Raw genomic sequence first — 20,178 nt, 5'->3', positions numbered from 1 at the left:
CACACAGGTGGGTGGGCACAGCAGGACACCCCTGACACGACCTTGGTGGTTTCTCTGTGTGTCTATTTCTCAGCTTTCACTTGGAGGTTTTTTTTTAGATTTTTCTTTGGTGCAGGGAGTGGAAGGCCGTGGAGCATGGAGTCAGGGAGCAGGAGGGGTGGGGGAGAGAACACAGTACTGCCCAGTAAAGTCTGCATGGTGTTTGTTGGGACATGGACTTCTTTCAGAATTCTTTATGTAAAGTCCAGGTTGCATAATGCAAGTTTACGTAAAGTGATTCCTGTCTGTCTGCCCTTTTTGAATTGGGGCCATCTTGTTTGGGACTTGATAAGGCTAGAGGCCTTGCCTTTGGTCTCATTACTTGGAGGCTGTGGCTGCTTACCCCGGACTTGCTGGGTCCATGGAGTGTTCTCTAGGCCCACTTCTTCCTAGACTTAGGGAATTGGAAGTGATTAGAGAGGTCACTTTCACTTCCCTCCTCCTGTAAGTCCAGACTCTTCTGAAGACTCCCAGGAAGAGGGGCTATACATTAGAAACACCTTTTAACCTTACGGGGCAAAGCGGGCCTCCTCCCCCTGGGGCACCGTGTACAGTATCGCAGGGTGGTCAGAGCTCTTTGGCCTGCGTTACAGTAATGAGGATCATCTCCCCACTGCCACCCCTAACCCCATCTTTGCTGTCATGGTTCTTCTCCTGAGCTATCAAGAAGAAATGTTTTAAACAAATCGATTGTTAGCCCTGTGCAAGCAAACCAGCTTGTGTCTTTAATGAAAACAAGAATTATCTGTGGAGTTTTCTGTGTTCATCTTTGAGGTTGTTGTGATTACAGAAGTTGTAAGTTACTTTTTCACTTCAGCTGCTCTGTTTGACGTTTTGTAAAATATAGTGACCAGGAAGATTCCCTGGGAGAGTGTGAACTTCCTGGGCGTGTGGTGTGATGCTCACCCGCTCTGTCTGTGACCCCAGGCTCCTGGTACGAGGAGATGATCAATAACAGAAATAAGTCCGTGGTTCGGAGCATGAGCTGGAATGCTGACGGGCAGAAAATCTGCATTGTGTATGAAGATGGCGCTGTGATTGTTGGCTCCGTGGACGGTGAGGCCCCAGAATCCTGGCTCATTCTCTTTTCCTTCTGAGCCTCTCATGTCCAGGATCCAACTGCATGAGTCTGGTGCCCCTAAGGAATCCTGGATGGTTTACAAGGGTCTTGATGGGGGGATCTGCTCCCTTGATCCTTAGGACCTGTGAGGTGGGGCTGCTGCCTGCTCCCCGGGTCTTCTTGCCTCCATTTTACCGATGAAGAAGCAGAGGTTTGTTACCCAGATAGTCACTGTCTGAGGGAGGATCTGAACCCTGGTCCTCTGGCCTGTTAGGTTTAACACCTTGTCCTTTGAAGCACAGTCTTCCACCTTTTCAGTTTCAGGTAACCCAGTTCAGCAAATATCTGTGAAGGGCTTTGGCATTTCCTGGGGCTGGACAGAAAGCAGACAAATGGGTTCCCTGTAATAGTTTGTGAGTCTGAGCTTTTGAGGTGTTAGATGGCATGAAGCCTCCATGTCGGGTTTACAGGGGATGTGAATTTGTTAGAGATTTGTCCATGGAAACTGTTTTTCACACAGTTTTACACACACTTGTTAGTCATGTTTCATGAACTTAGAAACAACTTTGTGGCATCTAGATCCTCAGCTTTGTGAGGGCAGGGGCTGTACTACACTCATCTTTACATCTCCTGGGGGTGTGGCGCTTTTAAAAATAAAGTCTTTTTTTATCACTTTAGAGAACTCTTGAAATGAAAACTTTCCCCTTTTGCCGATTGGAAAGTTGTCTTTAATTTATAATCTTAGAGAGTTGTTTGGGTCACAAAGATTAAGTGACTTGCCCAGGGTCACACAGCTAATCTGTGGTGGGGGTGGGACCAGTGTGAACCCAAGCGTTCTTGTCTTCCATGTTTTCTTTCCTAGGCCAGGGTGCCCTCTGGGGTCCACAGTCCTGTAGTTGTTTTAAAAGCATGTTTTGGATGCCAAAGTCAGTGTGGCTAATGAGCCCTGGATAGTTGGTGCTACGAAATGACGTCACCTGAGCTTGTGTTTGCTTGTGTTGTTATTTCAGGAAATCGAATTTGGGGTAAAGATCTGAAAGGCATCCAGCTATGCCATGTGGCGTGGTCCTCCGACAGCAAGACGCTGCTCTTTGGAATGGCCAACGGGGAAATCCACATCTATGACAATCAGGGGAATTTTATTGTGAGTTTCTGTCTCAGGGCAGTGGGAAGTTGTTGCTTTGTGGCAGCCGACACACACACACACACACACACACACACACACACACACACACACACATAAAAGGTTAAACAATTGGTTAGGAGGGCTTTACTCAGAAATATTTTCTCTTAAATACTTTTTAATTAGTTGGAAATGGAATTTTTTTAAAAAATGAGACAGAGACAAAGTGAATAAATGGAACATGCCCTGAAGGGTTTTTAGCTAGTGTCTTCCTGGGCCCTGGAAGCAAATTTAGCACCTTGGATGTGAGCAGAGGTACTAGGAGCCCAGTTGGCAGGGGCCACACCTCATTTACCTATTTTACTTAGTCCCAGAGGATTGTACAAGGAGAAGGGAGGAGGATACAACAGGGTAGATTCATGCCTGATATAAGGGAGGACAATGAGCACAAAGAGCTAGGCTGACCTGAGTGGGTTGCCCCATCCCTCAGTCTTAGGGTTAGAAGGGCTTGCAGAGGACCTGCAGGTAGAGACTTCTCAACAACCTGGCAGACAAACAGTCACCTCGAGGTGCCCGAGGACCTCTTGAGCCTCAGGGGAAGCTCCTGGCCCTCCCCCTCCCAGGTGACCCCTCACTTGAGGTTTGCTTTCCCTGCAGTGTTAGGGATGCTCAGAGACCCATTGGATGAGGTGACTTCCTCGATGCTGTCATTCACACGCCTGCTCTGTGCCAGATCCTCTAATGAATCTAACCATTCCCAGGGCACAGTCCTGGCTTCTGTCTTCCAGAGCTCGCTTGCTTTCTCAGGGAGGAATCAGCACAAGAGGATGGGGAGATAAGGGGAGCACGGGTGATTTCAAAATGCTTGGGAAACCATTAGGAGGGATATAGAGAGAGGAAATGCAGATGGGCTGGCGTCCGCTGAGGTCAGGAAGGGGAGGCTTCTGTCTAGGGTGGGGGCAGCTTCAGGCCTTGAGAGGAGGGGGCACATACACGGCATTGTGAGGGTTTCCAAGTAGGTCACATTGGCTCCCATGTGGAGTGTGTGAGAGGGATGAAGAGGAGACAGCGACCAGACTGCCAGATTATCAGCAACTTAGAAATACTAGATGTTTAAACAAATTTTATTCTAGAGCCAATCTTAGTTGTGATTTTGCATCCTTAGCACCAAGTCCAGTGCCTGGAACATCATCAGCTCTTAACAGATAACAAAGACTTGTTACCTGGGGGAGTCCCTGACTGTTTCTGAGCAGGGCAGTGCCATAGGAAGGTTATTGTTGAGACTGTATGAATGGAGGATTGCAGGGAGATCCAGGAGGGTCCTTCCACAAAGCAGATGCCGGACGCCTGAGCCAGGGTGATGACTGTGGAATGCATAGAGGGCTGCTGGTGATTTGATGCCCTGCATGGAGAATCAGAGGATCACAGTGCTCACTGGAGGTGGGGCTGGGAAAGGGCAGGGTCAGAGAGGACTTAGAGCGGGGGTGGGTGAAGGGGAGGATGGAGGTGCCACCCCCAGAAGTGACAAAGGTGGCAGGAGGAGGAGAACAGACTTGAAAGATGGGCAAGATGTGGGACCTGGAGCTAGTACTGGCCGGTGCTGGCTGAAGCTGCTGGTAGAGCCAACCAGAGAAATGAGAGAGGGGGAGCCAGGAGACGCCAAGTTGAAGGAAGGAGTTCTATGGTAAGGGCAGTTTCCTTTTGCCTTTTAGCTTGCTCTCTGCTCCCTGAGGGTCTTTTTGTTTGGGGCTGGACCTGAGGCCCCATGGGTAGAAGCAGCTCCTGGCAAGGAAACTTAGATGGAGGTCTTAGAGACTTGAGGCCCAGGAAAGTTCAGTGCCTCGCCCATGTGTCCATGGCAAGGCTTGAACTTGCTTTTGCTCACTCTGATGCTCTACCTCACTGCTTCCTGCCTTACTTGGAGAGGACACTAATAAATGCTTGTTTACTTGAGTTGCATATGAAATGGGATGGGCCAAGGTGGAGTGATGGGCAAAAATATGTTGGTTTGTGAAGCTTCCAGCTTTTATCTACAGAGGACATTTGGTTTTAGACAGGGCAGTCTGGGCATTGGTCCACATCACCTGCTGGTAGTGACTGGGCATTTGTTAGGGTTAACATTGACATGAGGCGCTCTGGAGAATGCCGTTGGTTTAGACATTTGATTTTCACTGAGTGTCCTGCTGCTCACTGGAGCTCCTTTTCAACAACTTTTTGTATTTTCTGTTTGAACACTTAGCTGGGTCTGGGCCGTTCAGCACTGCAGAGCTTTCTGACTGAGACACACAACTGTCAAAAGAGTTTGGCCGAGCTGTCCACCCAGACACATGGATGGGGAAGGTGTATTGTATAGACTGAGAGGTGCAGATGGAGTAAGCCTCCAGAGCTCATCCATCTCTCTCTCTCTCTCTCTCTCTCACAAACACACACACACATACTTTGGACAGACTTGGTAGATGGACAGCACATGGAGGCCAGAATGCAACAAGAAGAAAGTAGACTGGGAGACTTGTGAGAGACTGCAAGGCTCCTTTCATGATTCCAGTCTTCTCCCTATACCAGAGGCCAGTCAGTATCATGCTAATGTTGCAGGGCTCTGGGTCATGGAACACAGCTGTCTCCAAAGGGTTAATATTGAGTATCACTCGCAGGGAGCATGACAGTGGGATAAGGTGAGTGTGCATGATCAGTAAGGAAATAAGGAGAACCTGTGATTGAGAAGAAGACAGGCCAGCCAGAAGGAAGGATAGTCTTGGATGGCCTGTGTGTACCATTAGTATCTTTCTAGTGTCTCTAGGCAGTGAAGAAAGCCCCTGGCACATTGGACAGTCCTTGTGGAGAACTTAGGATGCCACTGGGACAGTAGTTTCCAGGATGAGCAGGCATGGACCAATAGATTGGTTTGCCATCTTTGCCTCAGTGGCACCTGAGATCTACTGAGTAGTTGATGCAAAGGCAGCAAGTGTTTGCTGGAAGAGATTGGACTCCTCATGGTGGTGACCAGCGATGTGACCAGTGCACGTGCTCTGATTTTCTGAGGGACATTTGTTCTTTTATCCATCTTCCAGCATCAGCAGCCTGCTTTTAGACAGATTGTATTGGAATCACCGTGACCAGGTGCCCATCTCCTCAAAGTCATTCCTCTTGGTTCATATTGACGTTGATCTTTACCCTCACAGGTTGCTGGTCTAACCACAAAAAGCTGATCGATCATTTGTCTATGACTTTAGTTGGACTATTTGGGGTGCTGTTTTATGCTTCTCCATTTGGCTTGGGTTATGCATGGGTTCCCTATGGCCTCTCTTATTTCTTATTCCTGGACTAGAAGCATTATTAACATGCTGATTCTGAAATGCTAATGTTTTTATTATTTTCACATTAATTGTTCAGGTAGCAACCTGCCTTGTCCCAATGCCCCAGGGTCCATCCTGTGATCCCTGTAGCATTTGAGGTAGAGGGCAGCACTGGAGCTCCCGGGGCCATTTTGGCTCAGGCCGATCATGTGAGGGCCACATCCTTTGTCAGGTGTGTGTGACCTTTTGGAGTCCCCGTTAGCCTGCTCATGGCCACCTTTCCTGTGCGGTCGTAGCCTCTCTGAGAGGGTGGTCTTCCGGGATTCACAGCCTGAAACATGCATAATCATAACATTTTAAACTATTTAAACTTTGGTTTTAGATGAAAATGAAGCTCCACTGTTTGGTGAACGTCACTGGAGCCGTCAGTATTGCTGGGATCCATTGGTACCATGGCACTGAGGGCTATGTGGAGCCAGATTGCCCCTGCCTCGCCATCTGCTTTGACAATGGAAGATGCCAGATGATGAGACAGGAGAGTGACCAAAGTAAGGGGTTTTTCTTTCGATGATGTTGGGAATTAGGCTCTTAAAAGTACTTGTGACTTTGAAAAAAAGTTTTTTAAGCCAAGTATTAGAGGAATTTGAAACTGAAACCAGCATTTGGCCAAAGGAGAGGCCTGAGCTGAGCCAATATAATAAAAATGACAATTCTAAATAAATAACTAAATTAATTTACTTATTCAGTGTCATACCAATGAAACTACCCCAAAAATTATTTTATAAAGCTAGAAAAAATAATAACAAATACATCTGAAAGAACAAAAGGTCAAGAATTTCCAGGGAATCAGTGAAAAAAATAAGAAGGAAGGTGGCCTAGCACTACCAAATCACAAACTGTATTAGAAAGCAGTAATTGAAAACAATCTGCTGCTGACTAAAAAATAGAGTGGCGGATCAGTGGAATAGGTTAGGTACACAATGCATAGTAGTGAATGGCATGATTTAGTGTTTGATAAACCCCAACTTCCAGTTCTGGGATAAGAATTTATGACAAAAACTGCTGGGAAAACTGGAAAGTATTATGGCAGAAACTAAGCACAGACCAATATCTCACACCACATACTCAGACAAAGTCACAAAGGGTACATGATTTACACATAAAAGGTGATACCATAAGCAAATTATGAGAACATGTCAGATCTATGGATAAGGGAAGAATTTAGAACCAAACCAGAGAGAGCATTGTGAAATGTAAAATGGATGATTTTGATTATATTAAATTAAAAAGTTTTTGCACAAAAAAAATCAGTATAGCCAAGATAGAAGAAAAGCAGAAAACTGTGAAGAAATTTTACAGGGTCTGATAAAGGCCTAATTTCTCACATATGTACAGAATGGAGTCAAATTTATAAGAACATGAGTCATTTTCCAGTCAACACATGGTCCAAGGATATTATCAGGCAGTTTTAGATGAAGAAATCGAAGCTATTTATAGTCACGTAAGAACAATCTCTAATTGTCTGTTGGTTAGAGAAATGCAAGTAAAACAGCTCTGATATGCCATCTCATACCTATCAGATTGGCTAATGTGACAGCAAAGGAAAATGATCAGTGTTGGAGGAGATGTGGAAAAATTGGGACACGAATGCATCGTGGAACTGGGAACTCAACCGCTCTGGAGAACAATTTGGAATTATGCCCAAAGGGGTATATATAACTCTGCATAACCTTTGATCTGCCAGTACCACTGCTAAGTCTGTATCCCAGGGAGATTTAAAAAAAAAGGAAAAAAGACCTATTTGTATAAGAGTATTTATAGCAGCTCTTTTTGTGGTAGCTAAGAATTGGAAGTCGAGGAGATGCCTGTCAGTTGGAGAATGACTGAACGTTGTGGTGTATGATTGTAATGGGATAGTATTGTGCTATAAGAAATGATAAGCAGGATTTCAGAAATCCTGGAAAGACTTAGATGAACACAGTGAAGCCAACAGAACCAGGAGAACATTGTCCACGGTAACAGCAACATTGTACAATGGTTGTCCAGGACAATCTCAAATGACTCACGATGAAAAATGCCACCCATTTCCAAAGAGCAGATGATGTCTGAGTACAGACTGAAGCATACTGTTTTTACTTTCTTCTTTTTTTTTTTTTTGGTTTGAATTTTTCTTAAACAAAATGACTAGCGTGGAAATATGTTTTACTTGATCGCACATGTATAACCTCTCTCAGATTGCTTATTGTCTCAGTGAAGGACCAGGGGAAGGAAAGGATTTGGAACTCAAAATTTTAAACAAAAAATATTAAAAGTCATTTTTACATATAATTGGGGGAAAACAGCATATTCTTTAAAAAAAATAGGGGGAGGGGTTGAATAGATGAGTTTCAAGGACCTTCCAGCTCTAAATTCTTTGCATTGTGTTTCTGGGTTTTTTTCCTGACTAGACCCCGTTTTGATCGACACTGGCATGAATGTCGTTAGTATCCAGTGGAATCACATCGGGAGTGTCTTGGCTGTGGCTGGCTCCCAGAAGGCCATCTCTCAGGACAAAGACATCAACATGGTGCAGTTTTATACTCCATTTGGGGAGGTAAAAATATTTTAGTTTTCACCCATTTTTCTTTAAGCTTTCAAATGTACATTGAGGAGGGAGGGAGAAAGAAGATTCAGAGTATAGGAAAGTTCTGTGGTCATCAGCAGAGGGAACTCCTTGTGTGGGGACACCTGGAGGTCTGCATCACCAAGAGGTTCCACTCTTGGCCTGGGTCACAGATAGGATTTGCCCCAGGGGCTTCTTGACATGAAATGGCAGGACCCTCTCCACTGGGCCGCACTGCCTGTTAGGTTACTAGCACTTGTGAGCTGGATGGCACATGGAGCATCCACCCATTTTATGGCTGAGGTCACTGAGTGACAGAACAGGTATTGAAGGCTGGTCTTGTTTGTTACTCTTCTTCCCCCATCTCTCTGTGATAATCTTAATAACAGGATAAATAATACCAGTGAGAACATTAGGTATGTGTCGATTTTACTTTCCAAACTGACTGACATTGGGAGAAGAAGTTCTGGACAAAAGACTAGCTGCTTAAATAGCTTTCTGAAGTGTTGTGTTCTGATATTCTCCAGTTCTTTCCCATGACCTTGCCACACCCCCCAGCTTTGTCCCTGCCTTTCTGAGGGGCAGCAGAGCTGAAGTGGGGAGACCACCTGACTTAGAGTCAGGAAGATCTAGACTGGAATGTGACCTCAGGCACACCGTTGGTCTGTTTGTTCCTCTGAAAAATGGGGACCTGCGGAAAGCGATTTGTCGCTGTTAGTGTTGGGCGTCTGCTGTTGTGACCTGAGTCATTACTGACTTGTCCCTGCTGCACGCCCAGATGGCCATCGTGTTGTACTCTATTTTAGTTGCCTTTTTAGGCCAGATAGTGGTAGATTAAGGAAAATCTTTGTAATGTGTAGAGTATGTAGTTTGCGTTGGAATTGATATTGAGGACTTTGGATCTAGCTCTCTGAACTTAAGAAATACCAAATTAAATGAGCTTTTCCATATAGAAAAGAGATCGGAAAAAGAGGATTGCAGTCTTCATTATGTACAGCTTACTTATTCTTAAGTATATAATAAATTCATTATGTAACCTCTTTTCAAAATTATGTTTTTTCAGTCAGCAAAAATCCACCTTTTTGCCCCCTCCTCCAATTGAGAACAGAAAGAAAACAAAACTTGTTATAAACAGGGATAGTCATATCAAAACATATTTCCACATTAGGTATATCTAAGACAACGTGTCTTACTCTGCAGTCTGAGCCCTTTACCTCTGGAATCGTGCTTGGTCCTAAAACAGATTAGAGTTCCTAAGTCTTTCCCACTTGTTTGCCTTCACCATGTTGTGTTGTTATAAAAATGGATCTTCTGGTTCTGCTTACTTCACTCTGCATCGTTTCATATAAGTCTTCCCGAGTTTCTCCTCCATGCTTTCTTACAGCAGTGGTACTCCACATTTATGTGCTGTAACTTGCTCAGCTGTTCCCAATTGATGGGCATCCCCATCAGTTCCCAGTTTTTTGCCACTGTAGAGAGAGCTAGAAATGTTTTTATACATCTTTAGAGTTGGAGTTTTGCTCCCCTGGTCTGTCCTCCCTCCCTCTGCCTTCTCCTCTTTCCCACCTGTTTCATTGTTGGGTTTATGTGGGTCTCTAAGAGCTCTGGCCAGCCTTTCCTGGCTGTGGGGTTCAGATGCAGGGACTGTTCATTTTTTCTCCTTGATCTGTTTTCCAGGCTGGTGGTTTGCGCTGTAAGATTCTTCATATTTTCTTCAGTTTGTTTCAGTCTTTTGACTTTGTTTTCATCTTTCTTGTTGTCTCTTGGAGCCATTGACTTCTGTCTGGCCCCATCTGATTTTCAGGGAGTTTGTAACTTGGGCAGGTGTGGTGCCTCTTGTCCCCAGCTGCTAATTAATTCCCTTTGCAGTTCTTTCTTGAGTAATTCTCATTGATTTTCCACTTTTTTCCTTCAGTGCTTTCATTTCATTTATGAAAACATTTTAAATTCTTAAAAAAAACCGTCACCTTCATCTCTTTCAATATTTCTAGTTGAATTTGTGCCCAAATTGGTTTTTATTGGAGGTTTTGCCTGAAGGTGTTTTGGAGTCATTCTCTTCTGGATTTGTGTCTCAAGCTTCCCGACCACCATAACAGCTCTTTCTGGTGGGCTTCTTTTTAGCTTGCCCATTCTTCCAGCTCACTTCCTGACTTTAGACTTGATGGTAGTGTTGAGGCTTAGGGGTGCTGGGGACCCCAAGATCCCAACATGTCGGGTCCTGCTCGAGTGAATTCGACACAAGCTTTCCTAAAGCCAAAGGAAAACAAAGTTTATTAAAGATTCACCATATTGAGTTGACTCTTAAGAAGCCTAAGCATTTGTAACGCTTGTATTCACAGGCGGGCCAGATAGAATCTCAACCAGACAGAGCCTGAGCTGGATTGAATCTGAGCACCTTCATAGAGGCAAGAAAAGGCTATAGGAGGGATCTGGGGGTGGTCTGGCAGTCTGGGGTGAAGGGAGGAGAGGTTTAGGGAGGGTCTTGAGGAACCGTCTAGGAAGGGGATGACTGGTCAAGGATTGGAAACAGCTGGAGGCAACCAGGAGCTATCAGACAATAGAGGATTTAGGTCGGAAGCAGGTGGGGCAATCCAGAGAATGACCAGTAATAGGAACAAAGGGAGAGATAGAGATATCCAAAGAATGGTAAATAGAAGACTGGGAGTATCCGGGCTGAGAGAGATGGAAAGGAAATCCAAGAAGTACTCCCCCCTCCCCCACCCACCCACGCCAAGGCCAGACTTTCTGGGGCCTTGCAGACAAAAGTGACGAAAGTCCTCCTGATCCAAGGGGAAAAGGTCTTGGCTTGGGCTTGTACCCTATCAGTAGGACTGGGCTCTGGAGCACTTCTGGAGAGAAGGTCTGGGCTGACCCTGTTGCTGCTTTCGTGGGATGATGAGTGCTGTGTTGTTCTAGGATCTCAGGGGCAGGCTTTCCCTGTTCCCAAAGGGGTCAGATCAGGATCAAGTCTGATTGCTGCTCCCCGATCTGAACTCTGCAAGTTCCTGACCTGAGTTTGGGGCTGATGGAGGAGAGGCTGTTGGACTGTGTTCTTATCAGCCAGCTGGCAAGCTCCCAAAGCTGTATTGTTGGTCCGTGTTTCCTGTGGGCCTTCCGTCTGTTCTTCTTTACATTAAAGAAAAGGCTTTAATGACCCTCTTTTCTTTCTCCTTTTTGTTGATTTTATTGCTGGCTCCCCTCTCTCTTCCAACCCCACCCCCAGGGGCAAAAAAGAAAAAGAAGACACTTGCAGCATGTGCATAGTCAAGTAGAACAAACTCCTCCATTGGTTGTGGGCAAACATGTGGGTGTTGTTCTCTGGTTGTGGCCTCCATCATCAGTCCTTTGGAGCTGTGCGTGACGGTGGTCTTGGGCAGAGTCTTGAAGTCTTTCAAAGATGCTCCTCTGTAGAGTGGTGCTGTTCTGGTTCTGTTCCTGTCACTGCCTCAGTTCCTCCAGTCTTCCCAGGTGTCTTGAGAACTGGGCCCTTTGTGGTTTGTTAGGGCATTCATATGCCTTTCTTACTGGGCCTGATGGGCACCCCCAGTCTTTCCAGTTCTTTGCTGCTTCAGAAGGAGCTGCTGCGCTACAAGGTTTTGTCCAGAGATGTTCTTTTCCTCTTCTTTGATGTCTTTGGGGTCTGGGGATAGTTGTTGTATTCCTTTCTGGGTCATAGTTCAGGGGCCAATCAGGCATGGTTCCAATTGTTTTCCCAATGGCCGATCAGTTCATAAGTCGATGAGTGGTGAATTTGTTCCCTCTTTTCCCACTGACTCACACTTTTTCTGTATTGACACAAGTATTTTTTCTTTAAGAAAAATCTCAGTAAAACAATGGTAAAATCAGTTAGAACAAAATATGTTTTTCAGACAATTACTTTAAATTCCATAAAACTGTAGATGTTCATTTGTGTTTGGGTTGATTGGTATATGTTAGTCTAAAATATTGTTTGCTTGTTTTTAAGCATTTGCGAACATTGAAAGTTCCTGGAAAGCAGATGTCTGCATTGTCTTGGGAAGGAGGTGGATTAAAGATTGGTCTTGCTGTTGATTCTTTTATCTATTTTGCAAATATCAGACCTGATTACAAGGTGAGTACAAAGAATGGGTATCACCAGAACTTTATAAATAGGTATTTTGTCACAGCTTAGAGCATTTCTCTCCTTATTTATTCAGAGCAACTTTAAGTTTTGAACCTAACCAGGAAAGAAACTTTTGAGAATGAATCTCAGAATCCTTTTTCTAGAACCCTGATTTGAGTACTTTAAGGCTCTTTGGGACTACTTAGGTGAGTACAGCCTTTACCACTGAGATAAAATCATTGACTTGCTGGGGCCATACGACTTCCTCAAGTGGCAGCATTATGTGAAGAGGACCCATGCCCATGCTGTTATGCCAGACAGGCCACTTGGGTGTGGGGCCTGTGCAAGGAGCCTCTCAGACCTTGTGTCCTACTGGATTCACCTGGTCTCTACCAAGAGACATTGGAAGAGGATTGAGTGGCATGACTCTTTTAGAGTACTCAGTGTGATTCCTAAGCCACCCAAGTTCAGATCCAAAACTTGGGTATTTGTTTTAGAGAGCATGTGACCCTGGCCTCTCTAGTTATCCGACTTGTATTTGTAATAAAAAGCTCAGCTGGAAATTGAAGATGTGAGATTAATATTCTGCCTTCTTTGCCACAGTCTCACAAGTTCAGAAACTCATGTAAAATAATCCCTTCTTTGTGGTTTTATTTTGTAACCTACTTTACTCAGGCTGTTATTGAACTCTTCTGTTGCTTTTAAAAAATTCTCAGTTTCTTTTTGGATTCTCTAGGATTTTCTAATTAAAGCATCATGCTGTCTCCTCTTGGCCTATATTTACTTTCTTTTGCTGGCATTTCTCCTATGCAAAGGGGAGACAGCTTTATTCCTATAATTATTCAGAAAACCCAGAGTGTTTCCTGTTGCATGTAATGTTAGCTTTTGATTTTAGATAGATACTTTTAAAAAAAAATCATTTTCATATCTATTATGATAGATTATATTTTTGGCCCGGATTTTATGTTTAAAATTTCAGACGATATTCTCTGGTTGTGCTGGTGTGTGTGGCTGTCTTCTTTGTCTCATCCTTTCCCTGACTTAGCAGTTAGGACTGTATTTGTCTTACAAAGCAACGTGATGGAGTGTTTTCTTTATTGGTTTTTAGAATAATTTGTGTAGTGTGGATATCAATTGCCCTTTAAAAGTTTTATGGAGTTCACTTATGAATACGTATGGACCAGATGTTTTTTTTCTTTTCTGAAATGAGGTTGTTTAATATTTCTGTGGTGCTCTGTTCATTTTGGCATTTTATACTTTTTGTGGCTAAGTTTCTGTTTCGTTTGTGTCCTCAGTTTTGCTGGTACAGAACTGTGTATTGTAGGTTCTGATAATTAAAAAAATTTTTTTTTCTGTCATGCCAAAACCGTGTTCATTTAAAAATTTTGTTAGTCTGATTTTGCCCATTTTCTTTTAATCAGGTTAATTTTTTCAAAGAAGAAGCATTCACTTTTATCTCTCTTTGTTTTCAATTTGATCAGTTTCTCTGCTAATGTCAAGATTTTCTTTTTTGTGTGTAACTACAGCTGTTTCTGAGTCATCATTCTTTTTAAAAATTTTTTAATTTTTATTTTTTCTGAGTCATCATTCTGAAGAGGTTTGTGTGCATAAGCTTCCACATCTGCTCACCTGTAATTTTTTCATGTAACAAAGGGTGAATGGATGATTTCTACTTTTTTATTTGGGTGCCCTTAAATTTTCCCAGGACATTTTCTCTGGATGTCTCCTTTGCCTCTGTCACATGCTGCCCTTCTACGTGCTGTCTCTTCGTTAGCAGCATGTGGCTATATGAGGTTGGAGACTGTGTCTTTTTCACCTTCATATTCCCAGTACCTAGTGCTGGGCCTTGAATGTAGGGGGTACTTAATGGGTGTTGGCAGGCTCCTTGCATCGTGTGATCCTGCTGACCCCCACTTTTCTGAACCCCCTTTCCCCAGCTGCTTGGGATGAGACTTTGACCGTTGAAGCTTCTCTCTGACAAATGGAAAATTGGGAAATTTCATAAAAATATTTCCACAAAGAAATTTATTTAGTTGCCATTTCTAGCTTTTCATCTCTGGATTTCCTCTGTAAGTGTGTTAACATAATAACTTCTCTTGACTGTAGTCAGTTTGTTTTTTGAGAGAGGTGCTTGAAGCCTAAGTTCCTCCTCAGTCCCTGAAGAGGGCATCTTCCCTCCCTGTCCCCACCTGAGCCACTCCCAGAAACATTGAGAGCTCTTCTGGGTCAGATTCACTGTCCTCTTCTTATCAGGTTATTTTCCATCTTTCCAGTGGGGTTACTGTTCCAACACAGTCGTTTATGCATATACCAGGCCAGATCGCCCTGAGTACTGTGTGGTTTTTTGGGATACAAAGAACAACGAGAAATATGTGAAGTATGTGAAAAGCCTGATTTCCATCACTACTTGTGGTGACTTCTGCATTTTGGCAACTAAGGCTGATGAGAATCATCCCCAGGTAAGTGTTTCCCCTGAAACCTGACATCATTTTACTAAAACGTCCATTCTGTGGATGGGGCTGCCCTGTCCTTCTACGCTGGCAGACAGAAAGCATTGGCATCTCGTGCTGGCTCTCCCAGGTCTTAGGTGCTGCCAGCTGTCTTAACTATCTTCCCTGATGGCACTTCAAAGGAGGCAGTCTCTACATCCTAAAACTTTTAGCCTCTGAAATATACTTGAAATACCAAGATCCTTTTCTGGGCTACAATTCCTTTTGCAGATGAGATCTCCATATTTTTGTAGTGCCATTGTGATACCCACAGTAGCTGATATGGATATGCGTGTGTACTTCCAGGGTAAATTTGCAAAATATAAGCTCTCTTCCTCATAGACAAAACCAAAATAATTATTCAGATACCAGAAAGCCAAATCCATCATAATAACAAAGAAATCTATATACATTATCAATGCAGGGAGCACAGCCTTCCCCAAGCCTTTCCTCAGACAGACCTCCCCAAACACAAGCTCCTTTAGGCAAAATTACTCCCTCTGTCACTCACAGTAGCTGCTGTGCTCTGCCTGCTTTCTCAACTCTACTCTTCCTGCTCCTCCTGTTAGGCAAGTTCTTCCCACAAGCTCCTCCCACCATGGGCTCCATGTGACTCAAGCTGTGGACTGGGCCAAAGCTCAGAGCAGGTCACATGGGCCTATTAAGGGAAAGGGAAGATCTTCAAATCCTCTTACCATTACAGTTCAGTTCAGGGATGAGTGGCTGCGGGCTCTTCTCAGCCTTTCGATAATGTGAGCTCCGCTTTTGACAGTGGCAGAGGATTCCTCTTTGAGTTTGGCTGCTAACTGCATCACAGTGACATTGTGATAGTGATAACAGCCTGTATATTTTCAAGAGGCTCTAAAATCAGAGATGAAATACAGAAGTCAACAGTGGCTTATGTTGTCATAGAAATTATTTTTTTTAATTTATTCAAGTTTTCAACATTCATTTCCACAAAATTTTGAGTTCCAAATTTTCTCCCCATCTTTCCCCTCCCCCCACCTCAAAACGCCTTGCATTCTGATTGCCCCTTCCACCAATGTGCCCTCCCTTCTAACACCCCCTCCCTTCCCTTATCCCCATCTTCTCTCTTGTCCTGTAGGGCAAGATAAATTTCTATGCCCCTTTACCTGTATTTCTTATTTCCCAGTTGTATGCAAAAACAATTCTCAACATTGGTTCCTAAAACTTTGAGTTCTAACTTCTCTCCCTTCCTCCATCCCCACTCATCCCCGCTGAAAAGGCAAGCAATTCAATATAGGCTATATATGTGTAGTTTTGCAAATGACTTCCCTAATGGTCATGTTGTATAAGACTAACTATATTTCCTTCCATGCTATCCTGCTGCCCATTTGTTCTATTCTCTCTTTTGACCTTGTCCCTCCCCAAAAGTGTTGACTTCTAATAGCTCCCTCCTCCTATTGCCCTCCCTTCCATCATCCCCTCCACCCTGCTTAAACCCTTCTCCCCTACTTTTCTGTAGTGTAAGATAGGTTTTCATACCAAAATGAGTGTGCATTTTATTCCTTCCTTGAACCAAATGTTATGAGAGTAAGTTTCACTTTTCCCCTGTCACCTCCCCGCTTTTCCCTTCCATTGGAAAAGCTTTTTCTTGCCTCTTCTATGAGAGATAATTTGCCCCATTCCATTTTTCCCTTTTTTCTCCCAATCTACTCCTTTCTCACCCCTTAATTTTATATTTTTAGATATGATCCCATCCTATTCAACTTACCCTGGTCTCTCTCTCTCTATGTGTGTGTGTGTGTGTGTGTGTGTGTGTGTGTGTGTGTGTGTGTATGTGTGTGTATAATCCCTCCAACTACCTAGATACTGAGAAAAGTTTCAAGAGTTACAAATATTATCTTTCCATGTAGAAATGTAAAGAGTTCAACTTTAGTAAGTCCCTCGTGATTCGTCTTTCCTGTTTACCTTTTCATGCTTCTCTTGATTCTTGTGTTTGAAAGTCAGATTTTCTTTTCAGCTCTGGTCTTTTCATCAAGAATGCTTGAAAGTCCTCTATTTCATTGAATGACCATTTTTTTCCCCTGAAGTATTGTACTCAGTTTTGCTGGGTAGGTGATCCTTGGTTTTAATCCTAGTTCCTTTGACTTTTGGAATATCACATTACAGGCCCTTCGATCTCTTAATGTAGAAGCTGCTAGATCTTGTGTTATCCTGATTGTACTTCCACAATACTCGATTTGTTTCTTTATGGCTGCTTGCAATATTTTCTCCTTGACCTGAGAACTCTGGAATTTCGCTACAATATTCCTAAGAATTTCTGTTTTTGGATCTCTTTCAGGCGGTGATTGGTGGATTCCTTGAATACTTATTTTGCCCTCTGGTTCTAGAATCTCAGGGCAGTTTTCCTTGATAATTTCATGAAAGATGATGTCTAGGCTCTTGTTTTGATCATGGCTTTCAGGTAGTCCCATAATTTTTAAATTGTCTCTCCTGGATCTATTTTCCAGGTCAGTTGTTTTTCCAGTGAGATATTTCACATTATCTTCCATTTTTTCATTCTTTTGGTTTTGTTTTGTAATTTCTGGGTTTCTCACAAAGTCATTAGCTTCCATCTGCCCCATTCTAATTGTTAAAGAACTATTTTGTTCAGTGATCTTTTGAACCTCTTTTTCCATTTGGCTAATTCTGCTTTTTAAAGCATTCTTCTCCTCATTGACTTTTTGGACCTCTTTTGCCAATTGAGTTAGCCTATTTTTCAAGGTGTTATTTTCTTCAGCATTTGGGGGAGGGGGGGCCTCCTTTAGCAAGCTGTTGACTCGCTTTTCATGATTTTCTTGCATCGCTCTCATTTTTCTTCCCAATTTTTTCTCCACTTCTCTTACCTGATTTTCAAAATCCTTTTTGAGATCTTCCATGGCCTGAGACCATTGAATATTTATTTTGGAGGTTTTGGATGCAGAAGCCTTGACTTTTATGTCTTCCCCTGATGGTAAACATTGTTCTTCCTCATCAGAAAGGATGGGAGAGAATACCTGTTCACCAAGAAAGTAACCTTCTATAGTCTTATTTTTTCCCTTTTTTGGGCATTTTCCCAACCAGTTACTTGACTTTTGGGTCCTTTGTCAAGAGGAGAGTATACTCTGGGGACCTGTAAGATCTCAGTTCCTCCAAGGTGGCACAATCAAGGAAGAGTTTATTCCCTGACCTGGCTTGTGGCTGAGATTCAGATCAGCAGCTCAATTCCCCCAGGGGCTTTAGCTGGGGCTGGGCTGCCACTCAGGGCTGAGGTTCAGATCAGCTGCTCAGTTTCGCTGCTGCCTGGGGCTGGGTCTAGGGGAGGACCCTGCTCCCTTGTCATGGAGGTAAAAAAGCTCTCTCACTGACCTTTGGCATTTGTGGGTTAAGGGATCTGTGAACCCACCCCTGCTATGGAAATCTCCTCCACTCCTTCGTTCTGTGGCTTCTGCTGCTCTAGAATTTATTTACAGGTATTTTATGGGCCTTGGGAGAAGAGCTAGAGTATGTGCGTCTTTCTACTCCATCATCTTGGCTCCCGCCCTATCGCAGAAATTATTTCACATAATTAGGACATTTGGTGTGGGAAGGATACTTTGTGACTTCAACAAGGCTTTTTAAGCAATAGAAAAGTGAATTGTGCCTTTGGAAACATTGGTTTCTGTGTGAAAGAAGGAAAAAATGTTTGTTTGGCCTAAATGGTGATAAAAGGTACCTGTTTGCACATCACACCCGAGAGAGTGTCAGCGTCGGTTAAATCTTGCCCTGAGATTAAAAGCTAAGCAAATTGTGCTGCACAAATGCAGAGTGAGGACAGCGAGCTGCTGGGAAGCCTCTGAAATGACGTGACGCCGATTGCTCGTGCCGCGGGCTCTCAGCATCTCTGCTGACTGTGCAGTCCCCTGGCTGTTTCAGTCACTTTAACTTTAGTTGGGGGTTGTGTCATTTCTGGATTAACTGAACCATTTCTCCAGTGATTTATATGTTGCTTTTGAACTTACACCTTTTTCTTAGCTTGGCCGTAATTAAAAAGTCAACATTTCATGCATGTTACAAGACTGAATCTGTGTGGGTTTGAACCACAGACATACACATGGTCTGATTCTGTTTTCTTTTCTGACAGTTTGTCCTGGTGCTTTGCAACTCAATCGGCACCCCCCTGGATCCCAAATACATTGATCTCGGTAAGCAGAATCTTTACACAAATCATTTACTTGGTTGTGCTTCTAGTGTGATTAGAGAGAACAATGTTTTCAGAAACATGTAATCCACCTTGATTGTTCAGGGGTGGGGACCTGCGGCCTCCAACTGTGTCAAGTTTGGATTCAGTCAAAGGGTCGCATTGGAGGACCTAGAGGGCCACAGGTGACCTCGAGGCCGCAGGTCCCCATCCCTGGTTCAGCTGATTTCAGTGTCCACTTTTGTCTCAATGGGAAATGCTTTGTTTTGCCATCACTGTGTCTCTCACCTAACCTTTCATCCTTTATATTAAAGGGAGAAAAAAATTTAGCAGCTGAAAAAGCTCTTGATTTTCTATGCAGTGCTCCAAGTCCTCCGCTGCTTTGAGTTAGTGGGGGAGGTGCCTTTTCATCTCTTTTCTCTGGCGCCCAGCTTGGTCATTGTAATTTCCCCTTGTTCCATTTTGATGGTTGACATTTTCTTCTTTCCATGGCGTTGTTGTAGTCACTGTTTATGCTGTTTTCCTGGCTGTGTTTACCTCATTTTACATTAGTTCATCCGTGTCCTTCCCACGCTTCCTTCTCTTTTCCATACGCCTTGTTCTGAGGACTCAGTGGTACTTGGTCACACTTAGGTGCCGCAGCTTGTCCAGTTTTGTTCATGATCCTTTGCTCCCACCACAAGCACAGCTCTTCATACTCTGAGGTCTCTGGGCTTTTCTTTTTGCCATGGATGTCTGAGGGGTCTGCACACGTCTAGCAATGGGATGGACCTCTGGGTCAGAGGGTGTGGACGTTTTAGGCACCTCCACCTGTGAGGCAGTCTGGGAGAAGCGTCATGACCGGGACATGAGTCTGGCCTTTACGTTACGCCCCTTTATTGTGAATGGCGTGGTTGTAAATAGTTCTGTTTAACAAAAACATTTCCGCTCCTCACAAGAATGAGCCAGGTCTTCCCACATTTCCCCTGAACACTGTTTGTGATCAGGACAGTTCTTCAAAATTCTGGATTTGCAGCCTCTTTAGAAGACGTTTTCTCATCATTGCCAAAGAAGAAAGCTGGCTTCTCCCAGCCCAGTGGTGGGCAGGGGGTCCTTTCCGTAGTCGTCAATCACTCTCACGTGGTCTGGGCGATAGCTTCCCGAACCTCGGCTCGGACTTGTTCGAGCAGTCTCAAGAGTGGCCACAGTGTGAAAATGTGGGGTGAATGCAAGAAGTAGAAGACTGGTGTGGAGGCTGAGGGGAAACGGCTCGTTGAATAGTTAAGTGACTTGTCATGTGAGAAAAAAAAGAACTCACAGTCCAGATGAACCCCTTGGCTGGTAGATTTT

At 43.9% G+C, this 20,178-nt stretch overlaps 1 protein-coding gene across 1 annotated transcript in view; it reads left to right on the top strand.

Moving 5' to 3' along the window:
* Window positions 1-20,178, top strand: part of WDR35 (WD repeat domain 35) — a 73,463-nt gene that overhangs the window by 18,981 nt on the left and 34,304 nt on the right. Inside the window, exons 5-11 of the mRNA XM_072634563.1 lie at window positions 967-1,095; window positions 2,110-2,243; window positions 5,898-6,063; window positions 7,963-8,108; window positions 12,082-12,207; window positions 14,472-14,657; window positions 18,793-18,853. Coding sequence (XP_072490664.1) covers window positions 967-1,095; window positions 2,110-2,243; window positions 5,898-6,063; window positions 7,963-8,108; window positions 12,082-12,207; window positions 14,472-14,657; window positions 18,793-18,853 — 948 coding nt within the window. The remainder of the gene's footprint in view (window positions 1-966; window positions 1,096-2,109; window positions 2,244-5,897; window positions 6,064-7,962; window positions 8,109-12,081; window positions 12,208-14,471; window positions 14,658-18,792; window positions 18,854-20,178) is intronic.

This window comes from Notamacropus eugenii, chromosome 1, assembly GCF_028372415.1.
Source record: "Notamacropus eugenii isolate mMacEug1 chromosome 1, mMacEug1.pri_v2, whole genome shotgun sequence".
Taxonomy (NCBI): Eukaryota; Metazoa; Chordata; class Mammalia; order Diprotodontia; family Macropodidae; genus Notamacropus; species Notamacropus eugenii.
Note: the sequence above shows the minus strand (reverse complement) of the source record. Positions and strands in the feature narration are given on the sequence as shown.